The sequence below is a fragment of the Moschus berezovskii genome, chromosome 7, assembly GCF_049115385.1.
Source record: "Moschus berezovskii isolate FMDL1 chromosome 7, NW_MosBer_1.0, whole genome shotgun sequence".
Classification (NCBI taxonomy): Eukaryota; Metazoa; Chordata; class Mammalia; order Artiodactyla; family Moschidae; genus Moschus; species Moschus berezovskii.
Window position 1 is genome coordinate 76,718,631 of NC_142466.1, and position 18,609 is coordinate 76,737,239.

At 54.9% G+C, this 18,609-nt stretch overlaps 1 protein-coding gene across 6 annotated transcripts; it reads left to right on the forward strand.

Moving 5' to 3' along the window:
* The first annotated feature begins 2,489 nt into the window (after positions 1–2,489).
* Positions 2,490–18,536, forward strand: FHIP2B (FHF complex subunit HOOK interacting protein 2B). 6 transcript variants are annotated; one of them, XR_016037862.1, is made up of 19 exons: positions 2,490–2,645; positions 7,560–7,638; positions 10,563–10,735; positions 11,351–11,455; positions 11,768–11,890; positions 12,098–12,325; positions 12,436–12,632; positions 13,166–13,274; positions 13,498–13,574; positions 13,928–14,117; positions 14,706–14,851; positions 14,963–15,091; positions 15,253–15,343; positions 15,665–15,808; positions 16,154–16,294; positions 16,514–16,614; positions 16,851–17,222; positions 17,798–17,917; positions 18,101–18,536. XR_016037862.1 is itself a non-coding variant. In XM_055427167.2 (17 exons), exons 1-17 carry the CDS (start codon positions 2,601–2,603, stop codon positions 16,987–16,989), a joined length of 2,217 nt encoding a protein of 738 aa, XP_055283142.1. In that variant the 5' UTR covers positions 2,490–2,600; the 3' UTR covers positions 16,990–18,536. The 6 variants fall into 6 exon arrangements, 3 of the variants coding, with proteins under 3 accessions (XP_055283142.1, XP_088694137.1, XP_088694138.1); XR_008686112.2 differs by having other exon boundaries at positions 16,851–17,917; XR_016037861.1 differs by having other exon boundaries at positions 17,798–18,536.
* The last annotated feature ends 73 nt before the right edge of the window (positions 18,537–18,609 follow it).

The window sequence follows — 18,609 nt, forward strand, 5'->3', positions numbered from 1 at the left end:
CTCTTCGTGACCCCAAGGACTGCAACACGCCAGGCTTCCCTGTCCCTCACCATCTCCCAGAGTTTGCCCAAGTTCATGTCCATTGAAGTGGTGATGCCATCCAACCATCTCATCCTCTCCTGCATTGGGAGGCGGATTCTTTACCAGTGAGCCACCAGGGAAGCCCTAGATTGCTTCTTAATACACAATACAGGCTTGTTTCTTGTCTTTGTTCTTATATTTTATACTTTTTAGCTTAAAAAGCCTCCTCTCATTTCCCATAGGCTTCTCACCATTGACCAATTGTAGATGAACTGTTTGAAACATCTATTTTCCCCAAGCAGCTGCTGGAGAACTGAGATCCAAATACTAGCGCAGCCTGGTCTCAGGGGAATCCCGGCCTCCCCGTGACTTAGCCTGGACTTCAGGCTCCACTCCACGGTACACAGCCACCTCTGGGCAGGTGCTGCCTCTGGGGCCTCAGTTCCACTGGTGAATGGGGACCCCAGGGCAGGGCTGGAACAGTGAAGCCCCAGAACCCCACAGCTCCAGGTCCTCAGATCTGTGACAGGGGCTACCCCCTTCCTTCACAGAACCCCTGGTGCCTTACCCTCTCATCAAATGGTGTCAGGGGTCAGCAGGAATACATTCTGAACAGACATCAGCCCTGTAGTCGTGAAGAATATCTTTCCATTCTGGGGAGGTGGAGGGGTGAGGTAGGGAATGGGCTTTGATCTGGCATAGCTGGCTGCTAGAAAGCCTCCTTCTTAAGGGCCCAGCTTTGGACATTATGGGAAAGTCTGCTCCTGTTGAAGGTTCCACCTGTGTGACTATGGGGTGTACTTTTCCAGTATGACCCCCACACAGGAGACCCACCATCTGTATCTTTCCTTGGTGTGTCTACAAGGGCAAAATGGGGCCAGTGTGACTTCCTTGACAGGAACTATGGACCAGTACTGTAGCCACTTAAAGTAACAAGCAACAATGAAATTAATTTTTATAATATACTTTGGTTAACTCAGTTTACCTAACTGATTGCATTTGAACTTGCAATCAACCTAAAACATCATTGTGTGTGTGTGTATGCCAAGTCACTTCAGTTGTGTCCGAATTTTTGCAATCCTATGAACTAACTGTAGCCCTCCAGGCTCCTCTGTCCATGGGATTCTCCAGACAAGAATACTGGAGTGGGTTGCCATGCCCTCCACCAGGGGGTCTTCCCCACCCAGGGATAGAACCTGTGCCTCGTATGTCTCCTAATTGGCAAGCAGGTTTTTTACCACTAGTGTCACCCGGGAAGCCCAAAATATCCTGTGACAATTTATTTTTTAATTAAAAAAAGTATTTATTTATTTATGGCTGCTCGAGGCCTGGCGTGCTGTGATTCATGGGGTCACGAAGAGTCGGACATGACTGAGCAACTGAACTGAATTGAACTGAACTGAAATCTTCGATGCTGAGAGGGCATTTCTCCAGTTGCAGCAAGCAGGGGCAACTCTGTAGTTGCAGTGTGAGGGCTTCTCATTGCAGTGGCTTCGGTGTTGCAGAGCACGGGCTCCAGGGCATGCAGCCTTCAGTAGTTGCAGCAGGTGGGCACAGCAGTTGTGGCTCCTCGGCTCTAGAGTACAGGCTCAGTAGTTGTGGCACATGGGCTTAGCTGCTCTGTGGCATGTGGGATCTTCCCATACCAGGCATCAAACCCACGTCTCCTGCATTGGCAGGCAGATTCTTTACCCCGCGCCACCAGGGAAGCCCCATTAGTGACTATTTTACATTCTTTCCTTTGTCTGACATCTCTTCAGTATGTGTCAGTTAGGAGTAACATTTTTCAGCTCCATAGACACAAGTGGCCAGTGGCTACTGTGCTGGACCAGGATGGGGGAAGAAGTCACACTGGCCTGGTTCTGCCCTTCTGGACTCAACAGGGGAAGAAACAGTGTCTAACTTGGGAAAGGGGAGAGCACACTGGGAAAATCAAGGCCAAGCATTACATAGGCAGAACCCTCAACCAAGCAGGGCTTCCCGGAATGTCCAAAGTTGGGCCCTTTGGCAGGGTGCTTTCTAGCAGCCAACTCTGCCAGTTCAAAGCCCATTCCCCATCTCCCCCCCCAGCACCCCCCCCAGCCCCCCAGGAATGGAAAGAGATTCTTCATCACAAGGCAGTCAGCCGTTCAAAATGTATGTCTGCTGATCCCTGACATCGTTAAGATGGTGGGGCAGGGTACGTTTAGGCATAATAGGATCCCATGAGGGACGTCTAGAGACTTCCAGACCCACGGACCTTCTCATCCCTCATGGGAGAAACGTGGTTGGTCCCACCCGCCCTTCTCTAAGGGTCCTTCGCTCGCTGCATCCTGGCTTCCCCGGGGCCCCGGCGGACTTGACCTTGTCTCTCCGCTGCCGCGGCGGGCAGCGGGCACCCCAGCCTCTGGGCCCCGCCTCGCGGCCCAGCCGGGCCACGTCCGCTGCCGGCCTCCTCTCCGGCCCCGCGCCGGGCCGGGCGGGGGCTGCGGGGCGGGGCGGCCGGGGCCCCGCCTCCCTCGCTGCGCCTCCGGGTCGCCGCCTGCGCCCGGGAGCTGCGCCGCCGCCCGGAACCGGGAAGCGGGAAGCGGGCCGCCGTCATGCTGAGCCGGCTCGGGGCGCTGCTGCAGGAGGCCGTGGGGGCGGTGAGGCCGGAGCGGGGCCGGAAGGGCGGGCGCGGGGCCGGGAGAGGAGCCGGCGGGCGCGCGGGCGGGCGGAGGGCGCAGGCCGCCTCGGGGAAGGGACCCCCACCCAGGCCGCGCGAAGCCCCGTGCCGGGCCTCTTGGCTCCCCCGCCGCGCCCCGTCCCGGACCCCTCTTCCCGTTTCCAGTGGCTTCTTTCTAGATCGTCCCTCTTCCCAGCTTTTCTCCAGGTCGCTCCAGCCCCTAACCCTTCTCCCCAAATTGCTTCCTGTTTATTTTCCCTGCTCCTGGAGTCTCCCAATTCCCAAACTCCTCCGTGCCGAGTGCTCCCCTGTCACCCAATAATTTCTTCCCAAAATTCCCCCCAAGTCCCCTCCCCCAGCCAGTGGGCCTTACTCCTCCCCCGCGCTCCTCCCTCCCTGGTCACCTGACCTTAAAAAATAGCTGCCCCTTCCTCTGGTTCCTTGCCCTCGGTCGCCTCCAAGACCTCACTCGCGCGGTCGGCCCTCTCACCCTCGACTTGGGAAGTGCAGGCCCCAACTGCCCAAGTACCCAGGAAGGGTACAGATATAGTCCAAGTGTGTGCGTGGGGGGCGCCTAGCCCAGGAAACAGTCTTATCCTGGGTACAAGTGCCGTTTCCAGAATGTTATCTCAATCCCAGGCCACCCCAAGCCCCGTTGACCTTGAGTCCGGAGAGGCCAGCTCTGGTGGCATCTGGGGTGGCCAGGGGGCCAAGGAATTTGAGTTTCTGCCATTTTCTGTTGGGTTTGAAGCCTGGTCAGAGGCACCCACAGTTCACTCAGTAAGATAAAAGTGCCGGTTTAGATAGGGTAGGCAGGATGTCTTCCAGTTAAAGTAACCCTGCCAAGAATCTGCCTGTGAAGTTAACAATTCTTTTGTCTCATAGTCTAAACTCTCCTAATTGATCAGCTGAGTGTATTAAATGTTCTCAGGAGAAACAGCCTTGGGTTCTATCCCTCAGTGCATGCCTGAGTGCTCAAGCTCTCAGTCCAGTCATTTCCTACTCTTTGTGACACCATGGACTGTAGCCAGCCAGGCTCCTCTGTCTATGGCATTTTCCAGGCAAGAATATTGGAGCGGGTTGCTGTTTCCTTCTCCGAGGGATCTTCCCGGACCAGGGATCGAACCCACATCTCCTGCATTGGCAGGGGATTTCTTTACTGATGAGCCACCAGGGAAGCCCTACCTCCCCAACACACAGCCCAGATCAGGGCTTATGAATGAGAACAGTCTCAGCCTTAAGCAAACTTGTAAAGAAAGGGAAAAGTTCCTGCTTTCTCAACTCTTTCACCTGCCCCAGCCCTGCCCTTGCAGGCACCTCGGGCGGTCCTGCCTCCGGAGGGGGTTCCAGAATGATCTCTCCTCCCCTCCTCTCTGTCCCCAGTCAAAATAGCTGTCCTCTTAGAACATAATCTGATACTCCTTCACACCTGTGTAGGAAAGCTCCAGACACAAGGTGGGTGGACAGGACAGACAGGACCCTAGCCCTGAGGAGTGAATTTTTAATGCTTTCTCTGTAGAAATTCAGTGTCTGGCTGGAGGCGAGTTGGTGGTCATGGGAGATATTTTTAGGCAGGTGTCCTTAGGCCCCTCAGTATACAACATATAGTCGATGCCCTGGAAATTTGACTGGTCCCATGTGACCACCAGGGGAGATGGTTCTCTATCCCTCCTCAATTCCAAGCTTGAGCACAGAGCTTCCCAGGGCTGGGTCACCAGATTAAAACCCCCAGCAAGTTGCTTGACTCAACTTCACCCAGCAAGTGTTAAGGAGAAAGAGTGCTCTTTCCTGCCCTCTTCTGACAAAATAGCAATCTTTACAGTTATTTGTAAAAAAATATTTAAATCATTTGGTGCAGTTTCTTTTTTCTGCAGTTACAGTAGCTAACAATATATTCAGGTAAAGATTATCTAATGGGTTTTTTAAGCTCTAATGGTCTGTTTTGGCTAACTTTTGTTCTGTTTTTCCTTTTTTTTTTTTTTCCCCCTGGGTTGTTCTGTTTTGGTTTAAATCCAGCTTAAGGCTTTAGGAGACTATAAGTGTATTTTAAGTTTAGAGGAAACCCCAACACAGGCTTGTGAGATGATCATAGTGTGGTTAAGAGTCAGAGGGTTTTCCCAGAACCAGGAACTGTGGGAAGGGCTTAAGGAGTTTTTTTTTTTAAGATGTATTTACTTGTTATTTATTTATTTTTATTTTGGGCCGCACTGTGTCTTCGTCGCTGCTTGCGGGCTTTCTCTAGCATCGGCAAGTGGGCCTATTCTTTGTTGCAGTGCTCGGGCTTCTCATTGCCATGGCTTCTCTTGTGGAGCACTGGCCCTAGGTGCCCGTGCTTTAGTACCTGCAGCACTTGGCTCAATAGTTGCAGCTCTCGGGCTCTAAGTGCATGGGCTCAGTAGTTGTGACTCTATGGGTTTAGTTGCTCCACGGTATGGGATCTTCTTGGACCAGGGATAGCAGCCGTGTCCCCTGCATTGGCAGGCAAATTCTCAACCACTAGACCACCAGGGAAGTCCAGGTTTAAGGAGTTTGCTGAGATATTGTAGTAAGTATCAATGAGTAGTCACTCTGTGCAGAGCCCTTTAGGGACTCTCAGAAACACAGAGCTCACAGTCTCCTACAGAGATGATTGCTCACGCAACAATAGTAGTGTCATGTAGACCGTGATAAGATACAGTCACTCCATATGGTCCGTGTGTTTGGAATGACTGTGGGAGGTGCCACTTCCATAAGCGTCGTGGCCCCCACAGCTAACTCTGAAAGAAGACTGCCCAGGCCGCCAGGGCAAGGGGCAGTATCTCTGATTCAGTGTCATTTCTTCCTCCTCTTGTCATAATGGCCTGCTAAACCTTCGTTCTGCATTTGTCTCCTACACACCCACCAGATGACTCTTCCTCAGGATCTCAGAAGATGTCACTGACCTGCACCCAACTGCCTACAAAGAAAAAAAAAAAGGGGACTTCTTGGTTTTGCCAAGAAGTTCAGTGCCCCACACACTCATCCATCCATCCTTGTGCTGGACACACTTTGCAAAGATCCTTCTGCAGGAAATGTCTCTCCTGTGTCTCTTATTGTTGAAATCAGACCCAGCTCTTCGAGTTTTAGTTCCCGCATGACCTCAGCATAGTCTCTTCATTTCACTTGTTGGAACTGACCCTTCTTCGCCCAATGGTCACTGTCCACCTCTCCTGTGTTCTCACACTACTACTACTTCTCTTCGTTTCTTTGACCGCCCTGGGTCTTAGTTGCCACACACAGGATCTTTGATTTTCATTGTTGCATGTGGCATCTTTTATTTGTGACATGGGGCATCTATTTCTGGACCAGGGATCAAACCCAGGCCCCATGCATTAGGAGCATGGAGTCTTAGCCGCTGTACCAGCCACTATCTCGCACTGTAGTTGAGTCATTCAGTGCATTTTATATTCTCTTCTCCTCCACGGCACATTTCTGGAGGACTGGCTCTTAGACATCCTTGTGTGGCTCATAGCATCAGGTGTGGTGTTTCGTACATGGTAGGCATCAACAGATACCTGCTGAGGGAGTTATGGAAGGAGGAGACACCCCATCCTGTGGTGCAGTAAAGCATGAAGTCCAGGGACCCTGGAGACAGCTTTGTGGAGGTGGTGGCTTTGAGCTGGACCTCACTGGGGACCGCTAGAACCTAAACGGGTGTAGGGGGATATACAGAGTCTCCTAGGGAGAAGCAGCTGGAGGAAAGACCATAAGGTAGGGATGTGGGTAGGGACTACTGGAATGTGCGTTTTTCCCCTGAGAACATTTACTCTGCAAGAAAAGAGAAGAAATGCCCGTTTTGGAGAAGTTTTCAGAGGTAGTGGTTGTTACCAGATCAAGGTTAGTTCCAGCTGGGGCATGGGAATGGAGAGGTTGCTTTAGGAGAAGAGGGAGGATCGAGGGCGGCTCATGGAAGGTCAGAGTTCCCTGGAGTGATCGAAGGAGCCGGAGGTGTGGTCAGGAGCAGAACTGAGAGAAGATCGGGGTGCACACTCTGCACTGTGAACAAAAGATGCAACATGTTATAAGCAAGGCGGGCCTCCCAGGTGGCACAGAGGTGAAGAACCTGCCTGCCAACGCGGGAGACCCAGCTTCAATCCTGGATCGGGAAGATCCCCTGGAGAAGGAAATGGAAACCCACTCCAGTATGCTGGCCTGGGAAATACCATGGACAGAGGAGCCTGTCGGGCTATGGTCCATGGGGTCACCAGAGTCAGACATGACTTAGTAACTAAACCACCACCATAAGTTAGGCACTTTGGGTGGGTGCAGGCCACATGACATGTGGGATCCTAGTTCCTGATCAGGGATCCAACTGGCACCCCCTGCACAGGAAGCAGAGTCTTAACCACTGGACCCCCAGGGAAATCCCACTTGCTTCATATTCTAACATTACCCACCTGGCTGAACTGAGCTGTGGTGGCCTTCAACCCAAATTTTCAGACTGTCTCAGAGTGAAACGGACCTGAATGCTTTGTCTCTGCCACATTTTCCATGTAAATTTTGTTGTTTTGGGGGTGCTTTCCTGTTTTCCTCTAATACCTCTATTGTAGCATAACCACGTTGTGCGGAAATGATCTGTTTCTATGTCTGTTTTCCCCACCAACAGTTTTAGCCACTCTGGGACAGGGGACATCATGACATGTTTCAGGACCACAACATCTCAATGAGGGAGGGTGTGTCTGGGGAGAGGACACAGGAGATTATTGGCAGATATGAAGACAATGTGCAGATGCCCTGGAGAAAATGTGTTAACTGATTCAGTTTGAGAACCCAGGATCCCAAGTGCCTCCTCCAGGGCCCAGCAGCCATCCAACACTTAGCAGATGGTGGAATGTCCTAGTGGCCACCACTTAGGTTGTGTCTGCTCTCTCCACAGCGGGAGCCCAGCATTGACCTGCTGGAGGCCTTCGTGGAACACTGGAAGGGCATCACGAACTACTACATCGAAAGCACAGGTAGGGCCTGGTCTCCTTCCGTGCAGGGATCCCTGGAGGGTTTGGGGAGTGAGAGGTGGGTGGAGTTCACCCCACAGCTCAGAGGTGCAGGTGTCCTGGGGAAGGTGACATCCACTGCCCACTTCAGAGTGGAGGCTGCCCCACCCTGACCTTCCAGGAAGGGACCTTTGTAAGTAGAAGTAGGAAAAAGGAGGCTGGGTCTCACTGGCCTGACTCCGCATCCCAGAAGTTGAACTCCACTTGCCCTTAGCTGGGCAGAGTGTCCAGGCCTTCAGTCCCCAGGTACCTGTGCCCAGGGCTTATTGACTAAAGAAAAGAAGTGGAATAAATTCCTCTTTTCATGGAGCCAACTTAGAGGGCATTTCCCTTGTAGAGACCTGGCATAGGGGGAGAAAAAACCAAGGCATGTAGCGTGCCTGGTCCTTCTCTCCCAGCTGACACTCTAGCTCTGGTTCGTCTGGGCCCATCAGGATCTCTCACTGAGGGGGCAGAGTCTCATTGGCTGCTTGGTAATCAGTATGCTGGGCTTGGTGGAGATGCACTGGTTACTAGGTAACCTTCCCTGCATTCCTAGCCTTCCACCTCCTAGAGTTCAGACTGGGAACTGCCTCCAGTTTTGTTTGTCTTTCAGTTGCTCAGTCCTGTCCTGTCTGGCTCAGTCCTGTCTGACTCTTTGTGACCCCATAGACTGTAGCCCGCCAGGCTCCTCTAGAATTTGCTCAAATTCATGTCCATTGAGTCAGTGATGCTGTCTAACCATCTCATCTACTATTGCACCTGCCATCTGCCCACAACTTTCCTAAAGGCTTTACTTCCAGCCTGAGCCAGCCCAAAAAATTAAAAGTGGAATGGCAAGCCACTCCAGTACTATTGCCTAGAAAATCCCATGGATGGAGGAGCCTGGTAGGCTGCAGTCCATGGGGTCGCTAAGGGTCGGACACAACTGAGCGACTTCACTTTCACTTTTCACTTTCCACTTTCACACATTGGAGAAGGAAATGGCAACCCACTCCAGTGTTCTTGCCTGGAGAATCCCAGGGTCGGGGGAGCCTGGTGGGCTTCCGTCTATGGGGTCACACAGAGTCGGATACGACTGAAGTGACTTAGCAGCAGCAGCAGCAGGACACTCTGAGGGACCTTCTGAGTGTTCTGTTAGACCAAGGTCCTCAGTCTTGGCACTGGTGATACCTGGACTGGATCGTTCTCTGTTGTAGGGGGTTGGGGGGGGGTACACCGTATGTTTAGCAGCAACTCTGACCTCTACCCACTAGATGCCAGTAGCACCCCCTCCCCATTGTGGGGACATAAATGTCTCTCCAAACATTGCCAGATATCCTGGGGAGCAGGGGCAAAATTGCTCCCAATTAAGAATGATTGCTTTAGGTGGTGCAGTGGTTAAAAGTCCTTGCTTCCATAGCAGGGGGCACGTGTTCAATCCCTGGTTAGGTAGATAAGATCCTTATGCTGCACAGCAGCAAAAAATAGGTCATTTTATGGGATTAATATAAATGTAAAATATATAATATTTTATATAATCTAAAATAACAAGCAATATTTTAAAAAAAGAATGCTTTAGACTGATATCTCTTTTTTTTAATTGAGATATAATTGACGTATAACATTATGTTAGTTTCAGGTGTACAACATACTGATTCGATACATGGATATGCTGTGAAATGATCATCACAATAGGTCTAGTTAACATCTGTCACCACCCATAGCTACAATTTTTTTTTCCTGTGATGAGAAATTTTAAGATCTTCTCTGTTAGCAACTTTCAAATATACAATAGTATTAACTCTAGTCTCCATGCTGTACATTACATCCCCAAGACTCATTTTACATCTTAAATTTTGCACCTTTTAGACTGAAGATCTCTTATCATGGAGTCACAAGCAGAAAACTAGGAAAAGTTCTAGAACCGTCCACCTGGGGCTTCACTTGGCCCAACCCATTAATTACCAGATGGTCCCTGGACCAGAGGTTCCGGGCTGGGTGAGGTGAGCTGCCTTGCTCAAGAACCTATGCTTTCAAAAAAAGCTAGGGGGTGCTGCAAGGCCAGTCCCAAAGTATCAGAACTTTTTTTATAAAAATCCTCCACCCTCTGAGACTAAGAGAACTCCACTAACCAGCAGGACCTGGGCATCAGGCAGTGAGTTTGAGTCTGAACCCGTGGTCATAAATGGATTTTTTTTCAGCTTTTTTTTTTTTTTAAAAGAAAATAGAGTACTGCCTTCCGTGAGTATAAAAGAGACACAAATAGGCCCCTGGAGGTTATCTGTTAGGAAGCTGAAGACAGCTTCTAAATTATAACAGAGACCCCTGAGCCCATAGCTTCTCACTTAGGCCCAGAGCTGGCCGGCAACCCACCAACTGTCCTTCCCCAGGGTTCAGAGAAAAAAGTGCTGCTTGCTTTTCTCTAATGAAGTGCTGGGACCTGCACACATGCCCTGTCAGATAACTATATCCTGGTCTTCATCTAAAAGGTCTTTTGTCTTTTTAGCTAGCACGTGCTAAGTCAGTGCAGTCATGTCTGCCTCTTTTGCAACCCCATGGACTATAGCCAGGCAAGCTCCTCTGTCCATGGGATTTTTCAGGCAAGAATACTGGAGTGGGTTGCTATGCCCTCCTCCAGGGGGTCTTCCCCACCCAGGGATCCAACCCATGTCCCTTAGTCTCCTACATTGGCAGGCAGGTTCTTTACCACTGGGGCCACCTGGGAAGCCCTTTTTAGGGTTAGCTAGAGAGGCATCAACTATAAACTTCCCTTTGCTCTGGTCTTTGAAGAAAACTGTTAACCTGGCCTTCTCCAGGTTGATTCTCTGTCTACCCCCCCACCTCCCCTAGAACCTGTGGGTTGACCCTTTAAGCCACTGTGTCCCTGGACTTCACCCCATTCACCTTGTTTCCTGGATCTCTGTTAGATGAAAACACCCCCGCCAAGAAAACAGATATTCCCTGGCGGCTGAAGCAGATGCTGGATATCCTGGTGTACGAGGAGAAGCAGCAGGCAGCAGCTGGTGAGACAGGGCCGTGCCTGGAGTACCTGTTGCAGCACAAGATCCTGGAGACCCTGTGCACCCTGGGCAAGGCCGAGGTGGGCCGGGCCTCGGGGGCCTTTGGAACCTTCCGCCTGAGCCGGGGCCCCGGGGATCCAGGTCTTTCCACCTGTGCTCCTCCTGGTGCCCACCCTGAGGCAGGGGGCGAGGGGTTGGGAGGGATTGGGGCAGGGTGGGGTGCGGTGTGAGCTCGGTGGGGATGGGATCACTTGGCATGGTCAGAACAGCCACCGCCTTCCCCAGGCTTCAGGCCCTCGCTGCTTTGCTCTGGTGGCGTATTCTCGCTGTCGTTGGGTTGAGGACATGCTCCCTTTCGTTCAGTCCGCATTCGTTCATCAGTGATGTACTGAGGACCAACCATGTACCGGCCGTGGCCTAGGCGCTGGGGACCTGACAGTGATTGAAACAGGCGGAAATTCTAGTCGGGCGCATCAAAGGAGCCCATGGATAGTATGTTCAATAACGATAAGGTTAGGGACAAAAATTAAGCGAGAAAGGGGCTGGGCAGCAGCAGGAGGCCAGTTTCCTAGAGTGAGAGGAGGCGGCGCTGGTGGAGAAGGCACCAGCCCTCCCGCGCAGTGAGGGGCGGAGCGGTCCAGGCGGGGGCGTTGCCTCGCCGACTGATTGACAGGCGCTCTGTCCCCGCCCTGCAGTACCCACCCGGCATGCGGCAGCAGGTGCTCCAGTTCTTCAGCAAGGTTCTGGCCCAAGTGCAACACCCGCTCCTGCATTACCTCAACGTCCACAGACCCGTACAGGTGAGGGGCCCAGAAGTTAGTGTACGGAGGTGAGGCCTGTGCTTTCAAGCAAAGCTGGTGGGGGTGGGGGTAGGGTCGCTCCAAGGCCAGGCCCAAAGCACCAAAACTTCCTTGACAAAACGCTCCACTTTCTGAGACTCTAAAAGAGCCCCCCCACTTCCCCCAGCTTCTCCATCAGGCCCTGTGCACCGTCCCGCAGGACTTAAGTTTGAACCCATGGTCGTGCACAGATTCTGTTCCCTGCTGCCCCATTCTTCCATCTTTTCCCCACCACCCCATCCCCCTCTTGTCTCTGTCCTGCTCCCCTTCTAGAAACTTCTCCGACTTGGTGGGACAGTTCCTGGATCCCTCACAGAAAAGGAAGAGGTGCAGTTCACCACTGTCCTCTGCTCCAAGATCCAGCAGGACCCAGCCCTGCTCACCTACATCCTAGAAGTGAGTGCCTCTGAGGAGCAGAAGGGAGAGGGCCCGGGGCAAGCCCCCCATGGCCCTGCTGAGGGGGCAGAAGGATGGAGCAGGTACTGGGGAGGCACTTGGCAGGTTCCCCTCCAGCTCTACACTGAGGCCCCCTTTGGACTCCCAAGGGGCTGTCATGGAGAATGGTCTGCACCACGGCCTGGCCTTACCCATCCTCCCTTGCAGGGTAAAAAGACTATTGGTAGGAAGAAGGCATCCAGAGAAGCCACCGCCCCTCTGAGAGAGGCAGCCAGTGTCAGGGACAAGGACCGCCCACACAGCAAGGCTCCCGACAGTGGTACCTGCGGGGCCTGGGCCTCAAGCACCCAGCTGCCTGCTGAGACCGAAGAGCCAGATGGAACGATTGGGGAGAGCAGCCTCATTACCACCCTGATTGGCTTGTGCAAGAGCAAGGTGCTGGCAGCCTCTAAGACGCAGGGGGCGAGGACGGAGTGGGTGAGTTGCTGGGAGGGCACTTGTGAGGATCAGCCACAGGTCTCTGAAATCCTACCCTTATCCCCTAGAAAGGTCGGGTGGCCCTGAAGGCCCGGGAGAACCTGCTGCTCCTGGTAAGCGTGGCGTCCCAGGCGGCCGCCACTTACCTGGTGCAGAGCAGCCCTTGTTGTCCTGCCGTCGTCGAGCACCTCTGCCAGCTGTACCAGTCCCTGCCCAGCTCCCTGGACCCTGCAGACATTGCTGCTTTAGAGGGCATCAGCTGGAGGTAGGCGCTTAGCCAGGGAAGGCAAGTCTACGTTTTCAGCGGCTGGAAGCCCTGCTTGGCATCTTCCTGGTAGCCTCTCTTGTTTTCCAAGGGGGATGGGGACCCCTGCTGGCCACCCTCCTCCTGAGGTTATAGCCCATGCCAGGGGCCTTCTCACCCTCCAGGAAAGCATCACTCTGGTTTCTGCCTGCAGGGAAAGTAAAAGTATTAAGTCACTTCAGTTGTGTCCAACTCTTTGCAACCCCATGGACTATAGCCTGCCAGGCTCCTCTGTCCATGGGATTCTCCAGGCAAGAATATTGGAATGGGTTGCCATTTCCTTCTCTAGGAGGTCTTTCCCACCCGGGGATTGAACCCAGATCTTCTGCACTGCAGGCCGATTCTTTACCTGCTGGTCTGAGCCACCTGCCTGCCCACAGAGCCCCCAGTAGAATGGCCCTCCAACAATGGAGGTTCCAAGGCAAAGGGTGAAAGAGCCCACTTCCCGGCTATACCTAAAGCAGGCCTCACACACCTCCCTTGCTCTTGTGCAGGTTACCCAGCGCCCCGTCTGATGAGGCTTCCTTCCCCGGCAAGGAGGCCTTGGCTGCCTTTTTGGGTTGGTTTGACTACTGTGACCACCTCATCACAGAGGCACACACGGTGAGCAGAGTGGGTGCTCCTTCCCCGCTCCTAGCTTCACGCTGCTCTGTTCTGTCTCTACCTGGAGGACCCAAGGGGTCTCTTGGGAGCTGGGCGGGTCCCAGGATCAGCAGACCCCCTCTACTTGTTATGTTAGGCTCTGTGCAAGGACACAGCTATTTCTCAGTGGAAAATTGTCGGTGGTTGGTAAAACGCATTTTAAGACGTGCTCTTTGGCACCCAGGTGGTTTCGGATGCCTTGGCAAAGGCTGTGGCTGAGAAGTTATTTGTGGAAATTCTGCAGCCCCAGCTCCTACACGTGTAAGTTCTATCTAGTTCCCTCCAGGGTGGGTATGCTCCGGGCGAAACACCCACCCCACCAAGCCCCTTCCTGTGCTTGAGGCCAGGGACCTCCTTGGCCAGAGTCATGGGAGTCAGTGGGCTCCATTGGTCGATGTTCCCCTTCACACACTTGTGGCCCAGAGCCATGTGGGCTAACCAGGGCCTCCCACCCTCGGACTCTAGCACCTCAGGTGGAACAGGAAATGAACAGAGAAATACCAGCAGAAGATGCAAGAGAACCAGGAAGGGGTTCTGCGCCTCTACACCCTGTCCCTCCCTGCTTCTCCTCTGCTGTCCCCTGCCTGGCGTGGCTTAGTGCACTCTCCCCATAGGTCCGAACAGAGCGTCCTGACCTCCACTGCCCTGCTTACAGTCATGCTGCGCCAGCTCTGCTCCCCGGCGCTGCTGCGAGAGGCTGTGGCCTTCCTCCTGGGCATGGACCAGCAGCCTGCAGCCCCTGAGGACAGCCCCCGCACCCTGTGCGCCCACCTCATCAGGCACTGTGACCACCTCTCTGATGAGGTGAGGCGGGCGGCCCTCCTCTCTATTCACCTGCACTCCACCTTGCCCACGGGATTTCCAGAAACTTCTTCCCATTTTCATTAGCTATCAAGGTGGTTCTACCTTTGAGGCATCGAAACCCAGCTCCCTTTCCCATCCAAACAAAGAAAAAGACAGTGACCCAGTGACTGGTGGCCAAACTCTTTTGTCCTGCAGTAATTTTCTGTGATTACGTACTTTCGATGACACTTTGTTTTTACAAAGTGCTTTTTTTTATATTCACTTGGCTTGTTGAAGGCTGATGGCCACTCTGTGAGGCAGGTGAGGCCGGTATTCCATTTTTCAGACATGGAAACTTAAGGTGCAGAGGAGCCAACTGGCTTGCTGAATACCACACCTCAAATTAGTTAATGGAACTGAGACCAGCCAGCCTTCTGGTTCTCGGGCCAGCACCCACTTGCTCCCCTTGAAACCTGCCACCTGAGCCCCCAGCCAGAGGAGGCAAACCCCCATCCTAGGGGACCTCTTCTCACCTGGGTGAGCAGTTTCCAGGCACCCCTGGAGGCCTGCATGGGGAATGGGTGTCGCGCTGATTCCTTCTTGCCCCAGATCAGCATCGCCACCCTGCGGCTGTTTGAGGAGCTACTGCAGAAGCCCCATGAGCAGATTGTCCGGAGCCTGATCCTGTGCCACCTGGAGGGCCGTCCCTACGTGGCCCGTGGCTCACCTGAGCCTGAGAGCTATGAGGACACCCTGTAAGTGAAACCTGGTACCTTGGAGGAGGCCTTGGGCCACTTGGAACCCTCTCCCCTGGCCCCCTGCTGGTTCCTGTGTTCACTGGTGCTGCGCTTTTCTGCCCGGCACAGAGATCTAGAGGAAGATCCCTATTTCACTGACAGCTTCCTCGACTCTGGCTTTCAGCCCTCCGCGAAGCCTCCCCCGGCCCCTACCACCAACCCCGATGGCAAGACAGCGGTGACCGAGATTGTCAACAGGTAGGGGCCCATCAGGAAGTCAAGCCACCTGAGCTTTGTTCTGTCTTCGGCCAGAGCCCTGATGGGGCACAGACTGGGACGGAGTGCTCCCGGGGGCTAGAAATGGAGCAGGGCAGCCCAGGCTGGGCCCTCCTCCCCACATCTAGGATCCTGTCTCTCAGTTTCCTTTGCCTCGTTCCTGAGGAAGCCAAGACGTCGGCCTTCCTGGAGGAGACTGGATACGACACGTACGTTCACGATGCTTATGGGCTGGTGAGTGTCGAGGCCTCTGCCAGTGCTCGGTCCTTGCCATTCAGAGTGTGGGGTTAATGCACTCTGCCCCTGTGATCTCCAGCCCAGTGCTCCCAGCTCTGGCCAAGCGCCCAAGCCCCGTCTGCCTGTGTGGCTCTCCCAGTCTGCTGGCACCCCCGACCGCTGGCGTGTGTTAGTCCCTCAGTCGTGTCTGCCTTTTTGTGACCCCATGGACTGGAGCCCGCCAGACTCCACTGTTCGTGGGACTCTCCGGGCAAGAGCACTGGAGCGGGTCACCACTTCCTGCTCGGCCCGTGTCCTTAATTCTCCCGCCTCTTTTAGTTCCAGGAGTGCAGCTCCCGAGTGACACCCTGGGGCTGGCCACTGGCTCCCCCACCCCTGGACCCCCATGAGCCCGAACGGCCTTTCTTTGAGGGTCCCTTCCTCCAAATGCTGTTTGACCGCATGTCCCGGATTTTAGAACAGGTAGACAGCAGGGCTGGGCCCTGGCCATGGGGTGAGGTCTCTGGAGTCCTTCGGGAGAGCAGGGCCCAGCCCTGGGGGTCCAGTCATCTTCCCTTTTCTGGCACCACGACCCCCCTCAATCCCCACCTTTCTCCAGCCGGGAAGCCCCGTCTCGCCTCTTGCTTCACACGCCCTAACACGTCCTGGCCCTCAGCCCCAGGGAACCCATGACACACACATCACGTGCGTCTCCAACCCCCGCACACGTTCACACTGGGCAGGCACAATGCTGGGGTGGAGGGGGGCAGGGGGTAGAAACGCTCAGCACCCCTGCCAACCCTTGCTTGTCCACTGCGCTCCCCGCAGCCATACAGCCTGAACCTGCAGGTGACCTCAGTCCTGTCCCGGCTCGCCCTCTTCCCCCACCCCCTTATCCACGAGTACCTCCTGGATCCCTACACCAACCTGGCCCCTGGCTGCCGAAGCCTGTTCTCTGTGCTCGTCAGGGTAAGGGCACCTGGGCCGGGCCAGAGGAAGCATGCCAGTGCTGGGGGCAGGAAGGGAGGGCAGTGGGACGAGGGCAGGCTGGGGGCTGCAGGTGTGGCACCCTTGCCAGTGCCAAGGGAGAACACGGGTACCACCCACCCTCCCATGGTATGACCAGGCCAGGGACCCCAAGGCAGGATCCCTGGTCTCCTTGTCAGTCCCCTCCTGTTCCCACTCCAGGTGATTGGGGACTTGATGCAGAGAATTCAGAGGGTGCCCCAGTTCCCAGGCAAACTGCTCCTGGTGCGCAGGCAGCTGATGGGCCAAGTCCCCGGAGAGCAGTAAGTACCCGAGGGAAGCGGGTACCCAAGGAAGAGCCCTGGGGTGGCATGGTGAGGGCTTCCGGGTGGGGGAGGCACCAGGCCAGGGGCAGAGGAGGGCCCGTTGCTGAGGCCTGTGGTCCCTCATAGACCCTCAGAGGTGGCTGTCCCTGGGTAGTCCCTCACAGACACTGGGATGTCCCGCTGGGCACGCTCCTCACACTTCCCAGCTGTGACCCCTGTGCTGTCTCCCTCAGGCTGGACCACCAGACCTTCCTCCAGGGCGTGGTCGTCCTGGAGGAATTCTGCAAGGAGCTGGCTGCCATTGCTTTCGTCAAGTTCCCCCCACACGGTCCTCACCTGCACCTCTCCAAACCCCCAGAAGGGCATGTCTGAGTCAGGAGGGGAGACTCCCGTCCATGCCTCTGCCCAAGAGCTGCCCCCTGCCTGGCAGTGGTGCTGCCACTGTGCTGGAGCAGGGGGCCCGGGGGCTGGCCTTGGCTCCATCTCCTTTATATCCCAGGGGCTTCTGCCTGTGTGGAGATCTGGCCTTCCACTCTTGGGTTGACTCAAGACCACCGTGGCCTGTTGGCTGCACCAGACTGGATTTCAAGGAGTGGGTCTCTGAGGTACCAGGAACCAAGGACTTAAGGAGGTGGCTTCCTGGGCAGCATGGTGTCCTTGGGGCCCTCTCTGGGGAGTTGGGTGACAGCCAGGTGAGCCCCCAGACCCAGAGGCTTGTTTGCTCTGTGCCTGTCACCTGTGTCCACGGGTTTTCTATGGCCAGAGCCAAGACCCGAGACTCAATTATAGGGGCACAACGGGGAGTAAGTCAGTGGCTCTGAGGCTGGTCAGGCCCCTAGGCCAGAGAGATGGGGGCACAGCCCTGTCTCGGTACCACAGATGCTGCTGATACTTGATGTTTTTTCTCCTGCCTTCTCGGTTTAACCCTTGGGGAAGGGGCTGTGGATGGCAGGCGAAGCCCCTCTTCCAGCTCGCCCTCTTAGAGACTGTTGCAAAATTCCCAACAGCCTCGTGGCAAATGCCCAAAGCATGTTCCGCGCCCAGGCGGGGGCAGCTGCTAATGAGAAGCTTGATGCAACTGCAGCCAGGGCGGGAGAGGGCCTGGGGAGCCGGGGGGCTGGATGCCAGGCTCTGGCTCCAGCTGGTTTCTCGCTGGCGCCTTCTGAACCCGTCTCGGCAGGTCCACAGCACCTGGGCAGAGGGGCTCAGAGACCCAGGGAGGCCAGGCCTCACCCCAAGCATTCGGCTGGGGTTCTCCACAGAATACTGTTCCCAGCAGAGCCAGAAGGTCCAGGTCCAGGTGAGGCCAGGGTGCCCACCGGACCACAGCCTGCCCCTGCGCCCCTCCCGCCCCCGCCCCGACCCCAAGGCCTGGCAGGGTGGGGCTGGGGCACAGGCAGTCCTTTGCGGTGCCATTCTCCCAGCGTGCCCTCTGCGGCTGGGGCTGCCACCCCACCCGGCCCAAATCTGTCTCGACCTGCAGGAACACACAGGCGGCGCCAGGCATTACCTCACAGCAAACTTCAGTTGCTGGCTTGACTCCTGGGCAAGGAGGAGCAGGCCAGAGCCCCTTTCGCTTCCTTTTCCTGCCCATGCCGCTTCTAGAAGCCGGCCACAGGTTGCCAGGAGGTGACATGAAAGCAGAGGAAACTCAGTGACCTCTACCTCTCCTGCATTCCTCCAAGCTGGGGAGGATTTAACTGCTGTTCCTGAGGACACCGTGCAAGTCCTCGCATGTGCGTGTGCCCACGCAAGGGTGTTAGCATGGGACGAAGGGGTGAACTGGGTCTGGACTCTTTGATTCAGAAAGAACGTTCGAGCATCCGGGAGTCAGACCCTCCTCTCCTCGATGCACTTGGGCATTCACACAGCGTCTCCCCAGACAGCATGGCAATAAATGGTGTGGTTGCGTGGTCACAGCTGCCCCGTTCTTCTCTGCCCTCCCCGTGTCCTGCCCACGGCTCCACTGCTCATTCAGGCACATCTTCCTCC